General features: G+C 41.2%; 1 protein-coding gene across 2 annotated transcripts in view; it reads right to left on the bottom strand.

Moving 5' to 3' along the window:
• Nucleotides 1–3,424: 3,424 nt before the first annotated feature.
• Nucleotides 3,425–12,908, bottom strand: part of samd4a (sterile alpha motif domain containing 4A) — a 48,788-nt gene continuing 39,304 nt past the window's right edge. For both annotated transcript variants that reach the window (XM_079291371.1, XM_079291372.1), the window contains exons 11-13: nucleotides 12,232–12,358; nucleotides 10,311–10,394; nucleotides 3,425–7,357 (exon numbers count right to left, since the gene is read on the bottom strand). In XM_079291371.1, coding sequence (XP_079147497.1) covers nucleotides 7,329–7,357; nucleotides 10,311–10,394; nucleotides 12,232–12,358 — 240 coding nt within the window. In that variant the 3' untranslated portion in view covers nucleotides 3,425–7,328. The remainder of the gene's footprint in view (nucleotides 7,358–10,310; nucleotides 10,395–12,231; nucleotides 12,359–12,908) is intronic.

The following is a 12,908-nucleotide window of genomic DNA, read 5'->3' as shown; positions in this document are numbered from 1 at the left end:
ATTTGTATTATATATATTGTACATTTGTATACTCAATACTTTTTTTCTTTTACTCTGTTACTTTGATTGCTTACCTGTATCACAATGCTGCTGTAGCGAACACATTTCCCTTTGCAGGATGCATAAAGTATCTATCTATCTATAGTTCAAATTATTATTCATTTAAAATATTAAGACAATAAGGGTACTGTAATAAGACTTTATAATAAATCACCTCTGGCCAAATCAATTACACGAATATAACACCGTTACTCTTTTGTTTGTTTGTTGTTTGGTTAAATATTTGCACTATTGTTGAGTTAGTTCATTTTAATATTATTCTATTTCATTGTATATATTGTGCATTTTAATATTTAATATTTGTAGTGGCCATTTGTCGACGAAATCAAAATTAAACAAACAATAATCAAACTCCACTGATGCACCATGGTCGGTGTTTTACGCAGGCAGAAGAGGGTGGATTGTCCATGCAGGATTCCGATTTTCGTATTTATTAAATAAAGCAAACAAAACAAGCAAACAAACAAAAAGAACAAAGAAAACTCCTGCCGTGCTGTCTCTCCTCTGCTGTGCTGGTAAAAGCTAGAAGCCCACCCCGGTGCATGCTGGTCCTATCTTTCTACTCATATATACAGCAACAGGTGCCCACAGTAATTACCCAAACAACAAAAACAATATGACTAAAATAATTATTGTAGATGTTTGATACATTAAGATTGTATTTTTCTATTTAATAGTAATTCAACAATACTACTTGTAAATTAAATAACAAAATACAATATCAAAAAAATAGCTCCAACAATATTTTTTACTGTTATTTTTATTATATATCATATATATATATATATATATATATATATATAAATATAAATGCTGCTGTAGCGAAAAACATTTCCCCTTGCAGGATTATAATTGTTAATAAAAGTGTAAATTTAAACATTTATTTTAAAGCCAATATGTCTCATAGGACTACTTGTAAGAAAACTTAGCTGGACAATATAATTAACAATAAATCAATAAAAATAGCAAAATTTCCCTTTAATTACAAACACCTCGTTGGAATTATTATCAATATTATATATATTTTTTAATTTTCAATGCCAATTAATCTTGTGCCTGAAAGATAAACTGGCAAATAAAAGAAAACATATATATTTATATGGTTAAAACTTTTGAATTTACAATTTCTTACTTTTTCTGTTTTCAGTTCTAAAACATATATATATATATATATATATATATATATATATATATATATATATATATATATATATATATATATATATATATATATATATATATATATATATATATATATATATATATATATATATATATATAAATATATATAAATATATATGACAAGTGCTTTGTGTTCTCTTCTCACAGGTTTCTCGAATTCACTTTTAACATTTTATCTGTAATTCAAAAAAGAAATGTCAACCAACCAGCTAAACCTGGAAGTTTGAATTCTCGAGGTGTCCCTGAAGGCACCATTAACCCAGACCCACTGATATAACACACACACGCGCACAGTTGAATAGGTCATGGTCTTATGAAGTCATAGGATGGTTATAAACACAATCGGTCTGATAAATAAATGAAAATAAATATTATTACCACTCCCACACAGTTTCTCGTCTCAAAACACTCCACGTTTAATTTCCCAAACAATTAGAGAATCAGTTTAGTTTACAAACGGCGCCATCTTCAGGACACCAGCGGCATCACAGAAACACTGTCGTCTGATTGAAGTAAAGCAGCTGATCTGGAATGACACGCTTTCATATTAAAAAGCATCTTTGAATTTACTACAAATATTACTCTGCAGTCTGTCGCTGGAATTATTTCAGTGAGATAAGTAAAAGTATTCGCACAAATGTATTGTGTCAAAACTACAAATGTCCTTTTAATTCAAGAACAGTCACTTTCAGTAAACAGTGTAAATACTTCTGCTGCTCCGCTACTGAAAGGAGATCTTTGGAGACTCTGAAGACCTCCACGTCGTCACCGCGTCAGCGAGACAGAGAGAGAGAGAGAGAGAGAGAGAGAGAGAGAGAGAGAGAGAGAGACAATCTTATCCTGCTGGTCTCTCTCACCCGTCTCCCCTATCCTGCTGGTCTCTGCTTATTGTATTCTTGCCATTTATATTTCTAAAAATGTGTATTTTATCTTCATGTTCCCTTAAAACATTATACATTATTTAAATGATGTTCCCTTATTATATATTATACTTTTCATAATGTTTCTCACACTGTTTCCAAAACATTTTCATTTATTGTAATTGTAACGCCTAAAAAGTATGAACTGTTAACATTGCGTTCCCTAAAATATTATACATCTTTACCTTCATAATCCCAACAAAAGTATCTGTTCTCCATTTATACTTGAAGTCTTTCGGTTGTTTTCATTCAAATATGGTGCAGTTCAACCATCATGTTGCCTAAATTGTTTTTCTTTTTTAACTTTATCTTAATACCCACAAACCTATTCTTAATTTCATGAATATATTTGTAATTCATTGAAACAATTATGTATTCATATAATAAAATAGTAAAGCGTGCAGATAACCAAACTTCAATGCAGTTTCCTCCTTTTTATGATTATTTTGTGTTTTAAGTGCAGTTCAGCTTTTACCTGGGTGACGTCACGGTGATGCAATACCAACGTCAGCCGCACGGCGGAGCTGCAGGACTCGTTCATTTAAATTTAGTTGGAGGATTTTTTCAAGACATTAAAAAACATTTCATTCTTCAGTTTCTCACAAACAGAATGAATACTTTTACTTTTTATAGACTACTTCTTGTTTGAATGCAGGTCTACTACTCAGACTAGTACTTTAGTAGAGTACTTTCAGTGGAGGAAGAAGTAGGCCTGCACTCAGATATAATATGAACATAAGTCTACATTGTTTTGTTATTATTGTGACTGTGAATGAGACGACACGCTGGATTCACACACACACTCTGACTGTCTCACACACTCTCACACTCTCTCTCTCTCACACACACTTAATCAATAATCTGCACATTGTTGTTATTAATGGTTGCCGCCCCGTCGTCGTCTCCTCAAACACAAACTAGATGAATCATCTTTATGTATTTCCTGTGATCAGTTTAGTGAAGTTAGCAGACAGAAGTTATTCTTCTTCTGTGGTGTTTCTACGTGTAAACGAGGATCAAACAGGAACTTAATAAACAGTGAACTCTGTGTGAACGTGACGACTCGGCGGTTCCTCTGTAACGTCTGTAAAAACATTTACGTTTGTGTGAATGTCTGGAGTACAAAGAAAGGCACCTCAGTTATTCCATATGACTCCCCACCTCGTGCATGCATTTAAAATATTAATTACACTTTGTTCTAAACCCACTCCTCAACTTTCATAATTTTCATAATTTTCTTCATTTTTTTTGTCCTTTTTTGAGTTTTTTTTATTATTAAACATACAATATTCTTTTGTCAAATATATACGTAAGCCTGCAGTCAATACAGGACATCGGCTCTTTGATAAAATAAAACGAGATGAAATAAAGGAGCACAGTCAAGCGGTAACACTTTGTTACACAACGGATGCTGCTGGATTTACAAAATAAAAGAAAGAAAAGAGAAAAGGTCTTGGCATCCCACATCGACATAAACCGACTAAAACTGCAGAATCTAGGACAGAAAAGAAAGATACAAAACAGCATACAAGTACATTTCATGTTTTTGGAATATCACGGCGTTCTCTAACTATTAATACTGCAGTGTGCACAGCGTCAGCTCTCAACCCTCACAGCTCATATGCATTCACAAATTAAAATAATAAAAACAATAAAGCATTTGGTTTGACGTCCCGTGTCTCTCTGAACATGAGTAACTTTTCTCAGCTGAACGTATTTAAACGCCGTCAGTCACAGACGAGAAAGTGAAAGAAATCTCCTGAACTTTGTATCGACGCCTTTAGAACTCAAACATGGCAACGTCTCATCAAAGTACATCAAAATACTGCAAAAAGTACGAGTTTCAATAATCCCTTTGACTACATCACCAACAGCAGTCTGGTGATGTTCTCTACCTTTAACGCCAACAAATCCCACGAAAGGAGCAGACAGTGAACGCATCTCAAGCCTGATCGATCTCAATTAAAAACACATCAGTGAGCTTCATCACCACCACCATCATCATCACTCTGTAGTTCATTCTGACTCATCACACAAACACTCACTAGAGCACCAAATGTGGATCATTCCGCTGCTGAAAATAGTCCCCAACAGATGCTGAACTATTTCCTCCAGTTAGTTTGATAAAAGCTACAGTGAGCAGCTGTAAAATATGACCAAATGCGACCAGTCTTTCAGTATTCAGTGACTCAGACAGGAAGTCACGAGCTGTTGAATTCGTCGTTTTGTCTTCGGGGGGGTTAAGTTGACAATAAGACGAATATAGAACAAAGCCAGCCGCGTCATTGAGAGCAACACCCGGTGAAACCTCTCAGGACCGTAACAGTGAGGTGGTGAAAGTTCAGACTCCAGATCAGATCCTGGTCTGCCAAAGACAACAACAACAACACGCTGCCGGTTTATCTGCCGACAGCTCGTCCGACGTGAGTGTTGTAAGTGAACATGAAGCGACGTTTCTCCAACATGACACTGATGATGGTTACAAAACAAGATTATAATTCAACAATAAAAATAACGACTATGTTAATATTTGAGATGTACGTATGGTCACCAGCCATAACATGTTAATACATATGGTACTTTAAATAAGAAAACACCTAAAATGAGTAAAAGTATCACCTCTGCAATGAAAGACAAAAACAGAATAAATAATTGGATCTACTTTAAGTACGGATTCATCAGCTGTGTGGGCGGGGCTTAACCAGCGCCGTCTCTATAATGGCACCTCCACAGAGAGTCTGCACGTTAGTCCCTCTAAAGGAGCCGTTGTGGAGGATCTAGTGACATCTAGTGGTCAAGTTGCAGAATGCAACCAAGTGAACATTCCTCGCTTACTCCTTCTCCACACGCGTGGAGAACTACAGTGGCCTTTAGGTAACCTAAAAACATCAACGTCTCTCTGGAGCCGGTGTTTGGTTTGTCCGTTCTGGGCTTCCGTAGAAGCATGGCGGACTCCGCCTCCCTGCGTAGATAAGAAGTTCTCTTTCTTAGTTTCGGGTGTTTTTACACCAATGAAAATGATGAATGTCATGTTACATTTCTACCATTCGATGCCTCTAACTCCTCCACACGGCTCCCTTAACACAGGTCACACACTGAATGTCTTACTATCTAAGATGTATTGTAGTGTTTTGGATTCCTATATTCAAACCTGTAGGTAGCCAGTTGTTTCCATTATGATTTGAAACCTGAAGTTTGCTTTGAGACGGTGAACCATCGCAACAAACATCATGCGGCACATTCATTTGTAGGTGCAGACCTTTAACAAAACAAAAGAAACCTGCACTCATTGTGATGAATGAACTCTCTCATGACGCGTCGCAACTATACGAGTTCATCCTGATAAAGAACCTGAAAGGTTGTAAAAACATAAAGAGATAACTCGTAGATGGTGATGTAATGTGTGTTTAAACTGTGATGAACGGGCTAAAACCTGCACTAACTGGAGAGGTCCTTCTAGTGACATCAGGAGAGATTTGAACCTTTGCTTTAAACTGTTTCTTCAGCCTTGAACATTTGGGGTTTTAGTGTATCACATTATCACACCAAGTGCAGGATACAAAGGAAGTTTACGAGAGAATTGCAACAGACTAATGAAAGAAACGAAACAATAATAATGATCAATCAGAGGTCAGCGCTATCGGCGCACATGCTCAGTTGAAAGCGGCACAGAGGGGCGTTTCCTAACCAGCTTATTTCATATAAAACCAAATATCTTTATAAAGTCTGTAGTCCAGACACAATAAACTGAGGATAAATATTAAGACACAATAACCATGAGATTCAGAATAAAAAAAAAGAAAGAATAACTTCCTCGTGTTACACGAACGCTCGTCACCGATGTTCCAGCGTTCTGCCCGTCATGACCGGGTCCCACCAGCAGGTGGCGATGAGCACCAACGAGCCAGTCTCTGGGAGAGACTCCCCTTCATGGACTGACGTGTGTTTGTGACGCGGTCGAGTGGAAACCAGACGCGTGTTTGCTTCTTTTTTTTTTCCTGCCATCTTCTTCCCAACATTTCACAATCTTCCCGTCCTCCGACGAAGACGTTTAGTAGTAACATGCAGCTGTGAAACATCACCCAGCTTCAGAAGAAGAAACATGAACCCAGCGTCTGAACGTGCAGATATTAATCTCCCATTTACGTGTGTAAAAAAACAACCACCAAGAAACCTACATTTTCAACGTATGGTGCCTACAAAGGGCTCTGAATTCAAAGAGTTCATACAGTACATGCTGTGGATGAACAATATGGAACTGACCGGAGCCAAACTCACGTCCTCCTACACTCGCCCACATGACATGATCATCCTCAGTCATCTTCGTCCAATCAAAGGTCCCGCCTCTGATGTCTTTCTCCGTTTAAAACATCCGCTTCCTTTTCCAGCGTCACCTCAGCTTGATTCTTTCTTCTGCTACTTCCTGTGTCTTTCTCAACCTCTTCCTCCTCAGCCCCTCCTCACACATCTGCTCTACCGCCTCCCCCTTCACCTCCTCCTCCTCCTCTTCCTCTCTCCAGGCCAGCATGTCTTTTGCTGCTGGCTGCTAAAATAAAGTATTAGCACGTTGGTTGTAAACTGGCTACTCGTGGGACGTAAAGCTGGTGGGCGGCCAAGACTTTACAGAATATGACACGACTCATACCCGAAATTCAAACATGTTTCTGTACTCTTTTGAAAGTAGCATCATTATGTAAACAATAAATACATACAATACAAATACATGACTTTTTTTTTGCTTGGCAAGAGGCCTTTCTGAGCTGTACGAGGATCCTCGCCGGACGCTCAGTCCTCTGTGAAAACATCCTCCTGGCTCCGCTCGTCTTGTTTTGGGGTCTGAGGTACTGTTATGGGTCTGAAGGAGGCCACAAAGCTGTGGTCCATGTGCGGGGGTGGGGGTGGGGGGGGGACCAGAGGGCCCTGATCCACAGGCCGGCGCCTCCCTTCTGCTGGACCCGTTCACACACGGTTCAATGCTGGCGGAGCAGGAAGTGCGTTCTTTTTCCCGACCCGGGTGGACGGTGCCGATGGGATCTCCTGTGTTGGCCGTTTGACGGTCGTCTCTCTCGTGTTTCTCGGGGTGGGGGGGGGGGACTTCCAGGTGACTCATGGAGAGAGAGTCTCGTGAACCAGCGCCGTCCGACCGCTCTCACTCAGGTCCTCGGTTCATATGGTGGATGTGCGGTCGGCACCGTCTGGAGAGGAGCAGCAGAGGAGAGAAAGGTTAGTGTTTGTGAGGAGGCTCAAAACCAGAGAATGGTGGACGTCGTGACGTCACCAGTTACGTTTTGAAGCCTTGAGTTTGACATTTTGTCCGTCGCCATCTTGGTTTGTTTTTTTAGAACCATGAGTGACACGAGAAGGTGGAGCTAAGTACAACTAAACACTGAAGAAGACGTTTTTAGGGTGATAAAAGTCGTAGGATGAAAAAACAGACGACCCCCAGACCAGACAACGCTGTGGTAGAGACCTGTCAATCACAATAAGCCCTGCCCTAAAGCATCCCCTGCTTTATGGTCTGTGTGACTCTAAATGGACCATAAGTTACTAAATGAACATCATGCTGTATTGAAGAAGACTTGAAACTAGAGATTGAAACCATAAACTCATCCTTCACCAGTGCATTCTGGGACATTCTCCAGCTTTCACGTGACCCTAAATAAAAAGAAGTTTGGGACAGACAAGGATTTCCGTACTGATCCCCTCACGGTTCTGTACGCATGTAAACCGTAGATTAATTCCACAGTTTAAGGTTAACCATCACAGTGTAAATAAAGTGTTATTGTGTTTCTAGCCTCTGATCTCTGATCATGTTACTTTGTCAACAACCAATCAGTGTTCAAAGCAACAGGAGAGCTAGTAACGTTAGCAACACCGCTAACGGCTAACCAACAGGAGAGCTAGTAACGTTAGCAGCACCGCTAACGGCTAACCAACAGGAGGAGGGCTAGTAACGTTAGCAGCACCGCTAACGGCTAACCAACAGGAGAGCTAGTAACATTAGCAGCACCGCTAATGGCTAACCAACAGGAGGAGGGCTAGTAACGTTAGCAACACCGCTAACGGCTAACCAACAGGAGGAGAGCTAGTAACGTTAGCAGCACCGCTAACGGCTAACCAACAGGAAGAGCGCTAGTAACGTTAGCAGCACCGCTAACGGCTAACCAACAGGAGAGCTAGTAACGTTAGCAGCACCGCTAACGGCTAACCAACAGAGGTTCACTTCAGTTACATTATGATGCCTTCAGGCTCTGCTCAGTGAAAACGAGTACTGGCTGAAGGTACATTATAACGTTATCATGATGTGTTCACATGACATCTGTAAAATGTAGTTTTAGTGATAAACTTGAATAAATCCTGTAGTTTGAAGGAGATGATTTCACATGAATACGAAATAGACAGAGATGAATTATGAGCTGTTTAACTTCCTAACACGAGCTCTAAGCTCATTATTATACATCATTAAACATAATAATGAAGAGATTTGTTTTAATCAATAAAAGAAAATATAAATGTTGTGTTTTTATGAAGTAACAGGATAACACTTAGAAGTTACCCAGACTTCAGAGGGTGAAGACCAGCTGCTATAATCAATCAACGAAGGATCTGGATCTGTTAATAAGGATCATAATTAGTATCGTGAGCGTGGATCTCGAAAAGATCTGTGCTGATCCGACCTGTGAGTTTGTGATCTGTTGCAGCTCTAGTTTCTGAGTCATGACTATAAACTATGAAGAGAGAAGACGAACTGTGATTGAAGGTCTGAGGCGTGTGCTCTGACGAAGGTGAGCAGCGAGGGGCCGAAGCCCCACACTGTCATGGTGAGAGGACAACACATCTGTAACAACACTGATGGAGCTCCAGAGGAAACCAACGGTCTGACAGCTGCTGCCTCTGGTGAGGCTGGAGAGGAAACATGTTATGGGGCTACGCAAAGGGGCACGATTTCATTCCACTGTGGTACTGAAGGGGTCTTTTTTTACTTTAAAACCCATGAAACGTGGCGTTTTGGGTGGTGTCCTGTTGCTGGCTTGGATTCTGTTGCAGAGTTTTGTTTCTGCAGATCTACGATAGGATGTTTGAGTCCTGAGACGAGACGGAGAAACTCTGGTTAGAGACGGAAAGTTTCTTCAGTTAAAGGCAGTCCTTCGTTCTGCTCCACACACACACACACACACACACACACACACACACACACACACACACACACACACACACACACACACACACACACACACACACACACACACACACACACACACACACACACACACACACACACACACACACACACACACACACACACACACACACACAAAGCAGCACTTGTCCACAGGTCGGCGTGGAGCACTGAGGCCTACTGTCTTCACCTCAGTCCAGTTTTGAGAGGGTAGGGGGTTCAGTCTTTAACCCGGACTGAGATCCACTGTACATGAGAATATTGTACACAAGCAAAGTCCTCCACTGACTCACTCGACTACATGTCCACTACAGATATATCAGAAAAAAAGATTTCTAAAGTGCTTTTTATGTGTCTCATGTCTTCTCTTCCCATGAGGTTTTTACCTCATCTTGTGGGTCTTATTATCAGATATTAAAACAATCAGATGTCTGAGAGCACATCCTTTCCCAAAAGATAAATGTAAGACTACTGCTCCAGAATAATAATAAAAAATTTAACTTGTTATGGAAAAAACAAAGTTTAGACCAAGTGGCAACAAGTCATAAAGCTGCATTCTCTCTAGTGTCCACCAGGGGGCGACTCCTCTGGTTGTATAGAAGTCTATGAGAAAATGACTCTACTTCTCTCTTGATTTATTCCCTCAGTAAACATTGTAAACATGAGTTTATGTCTCAATCTCTAGTTTCAAGTCTTCTTCAATACAGCATGATGTTCATTTAGTACATTATGGTCCATTTAGAGTCACACAGACCATAAAGCAGGGGATGCTTTAGGGCGGGGCTACACAGTGATTGACAGGTCTCTACCAGAGACGTATACGGCGCCTCTATGTCACTCCTCCTCAGTCCATATATGGTCACTTCCTGTTCACTGGTTGCAAAAAAACCAAGATGGCAAGATAGCAAAAACGTAGTCTGTGTTCTAGACTCGTATATTGATTAGCATCCATTAAAGTGGTGCGTTACCTCCCAAGGCGTGCTCCGTCATACTCCGACACAGAGACTCAAGACGATTGTTGATGTCTGGCTCCGTCACCGGGAGCTGAAGATCTGCACGGGAACAAAAGAACAACTTGAAGAGTCAGCGATTAAATGATATTCATATTAAACAAGAGGATGAGAACAAAACGTCCCGGTGATGATGATGATCACAACAGGTTCAGCGAGTTAAGGACATTTTAATTTGATAAATCACAACGTGATTGGTTGATGCTTTTATTCGTGCTGGGAAAGTTCAGAATAATTTACCTTGTTTGCATCGTTGTCAACAAACAGGCATAATGTATATTAATGGTACTCACTCATCTCTCGATGTCAATACAAACACAATGTTAAGAATAGTTTACTGAACAAGTCCAGAACACTCCAGCACACAATCGAGGGGTTGTGGTTGGAGTTTGGGGGGTCTCAGCAGAGCCTAGCTACCCCTTTCAGACATTTAGCTCTTAGCAGAGTCTTCAACGCGGCCCGAGCCGTGAAAATCCTTCGTGGCCGGAGAGAAAAGCTGAGTTAGGCCCAGTAGCCTATTTATAGGCTCCAAATCCCTCCACCCCCCTCCACCCACCCACACACACACACACACACACACACACGTTCTTTCATCTCCTCATTTTCTGCGCTGCGTCTCACTTAATAAGTCTCTTTATCCGTCTGTTGGCAGAGAGAAGACAGATCTGACGTCTGTGCACAGAGTCAGAGCAGGGTGACCCAGCTACAGCCACCCTGCTCTGACTGCATGACTCTGCAGAGATGTGGGAGAGAAAGGGAGGGGGGAGGTAAAGAGAGCGAGTGACTCAGGGAGAGAGAGGGAAGGAGTGGGCCGTGTCCTCGCTGCACAAAGAGCCTCACTGTGAGACTCCGTCCTCCCTCCATCTCTTCCTCTCTCACGTAGTCTCCACTCCACCTCCAAAAGTATGTTTGAGGACATTCCTGGTGTGTGTGTGTGACGAGTGGAGGAAGTCCCAGCTTGTCCTATTACTGTCCGTTGTTCCTGTGGGACTAAGTCCAGTCAGCAGAGGCTACTACAGGTCACTCCGCCTGGCGCCGATGGTTACCATGACCCGAGTCTGTGTGGACACCGAGCGGACCAGACCGGGCCGAAGCTCAAATCAGACGCGATCGTTCACGATTATAAAAAGGCCCGCGACATTTTAAATCTGCCCCCTCTAGAGTCCTTAAACCCAGGAGTGAGTCAGAACTCAGTTGTTTTTCTTAGATGCCTGAAATAAAATCCGTTTGTTACTTATTTGATATTCTTGACTGTTTTATTCCTTATCTATAATACTTGTTACTTACCGACGTCTCTTGTTTGCATTATGCTGCTGTAATCCTGTAAATGTTTAGAATTCCACGATGAAGGTCCATTTTTAGGATTAGGACTTTGAGAATATTTAATGATAAACTTGAAAGAGACCGAACGCTGAGGTCTGAACTCTAAAAAGAAGAGAACTTGATGTCAGCGAAGTCATCCATTGGCTGTTTAAAGCTAAAATAGAATGTATGCAAATACAGCAAGACAAAGAAGCTGTTACAGAAATAAAGAGAGAAGCTGCACCAGCTGTTGCTCTCCCTGGAGACCACTGGACATCGCTGCGGTAAAGTGCTAACTTTAGTGCAGCTACATGCTGACATTCACCGTAAACACATTCAAACGGATCGGGAGCGAGCGAAGGACTTTGAAAGTTAGCGGAAACATTAACGTGAGACAACATCCGGTTTCTTCAGACGAACATCCGGTTTTCAGAATAAGATGCCAACAAAGTATGAATCATATTCACATTAAGTATGAAACATGCTGCCTGCATCTCGTGAACCAAATGTTATCGCCCTTTTGTTCATATTGCAGTACTTTTATATATATAAACTGGTGTTTCCCTGCGTTTCTCACCGGCTTGCTGGAACATGACCATGGTCTGTGGCGTGGTGTGGACCGGCAGGGAGCGGGTCCTCTGCACCGAGCTGTGGGTCCGGCTGGGCATGCTGTTGCTTCCTCCGGGGTTAGCGAACCAAAGGCCCTGAAGAGAAGACGTGAACCGCAGCGTGAGATCAACTTTGTCAAAGACTCTCTGCAGGACTAGTGAGACGAGTTCACGAGATGCGTCCTTCAGCCGTCTTGTTTTAGAGACTCAGAAACTTACTGTAATACAGAAATCACATTATCGTGTTTAATCCAAAGGTGTCACCAAATTCTTTTGAACTTCCCTAACTTTTGTCTGAATCGAAGACCAATTTGGTGTCAGAAAATAGAAACTTTCTATAAATGTTTACCACATCAAGCTCCATGAGGTGTGATCATTTCCTGGGGTTCATGTAGTATGTTATAAAAGTTAAGAACGAGATATACACGGTGTGTTCGTGAGGCTCTACACTACAATGAGAGCGCTCTCTATTGTTATGTAGAAGTCAAAATGGTGCATCTTGGGAAAGAGCTTGTTGCCATCTTGATTATGACGAGGTATGAGAAGGTAACAACACGTCTCTAGTTGCCATTTATGAATTCATCCCCAGTTATGATCGATGCTGCATTTAGACTTGATCTGTCGCTACACAGTTGTTTATTTATGG

This window comes from Melanostigma gelatinosum, assembly GCF_949748355.1.
Source record: "Melanostigma gelatinosum genome assembly, chromosome: 2".
Taxonomy (NCBI): Eukaryota; Metazoa; Chordata; class Actinopteri; order Perciformes; family Zoarcidae; genus Melanostigma; species Melanostigma gelatinosum.
This window is presented reverse-complemented; position numbering and strand designations above follow the sequence as displayed.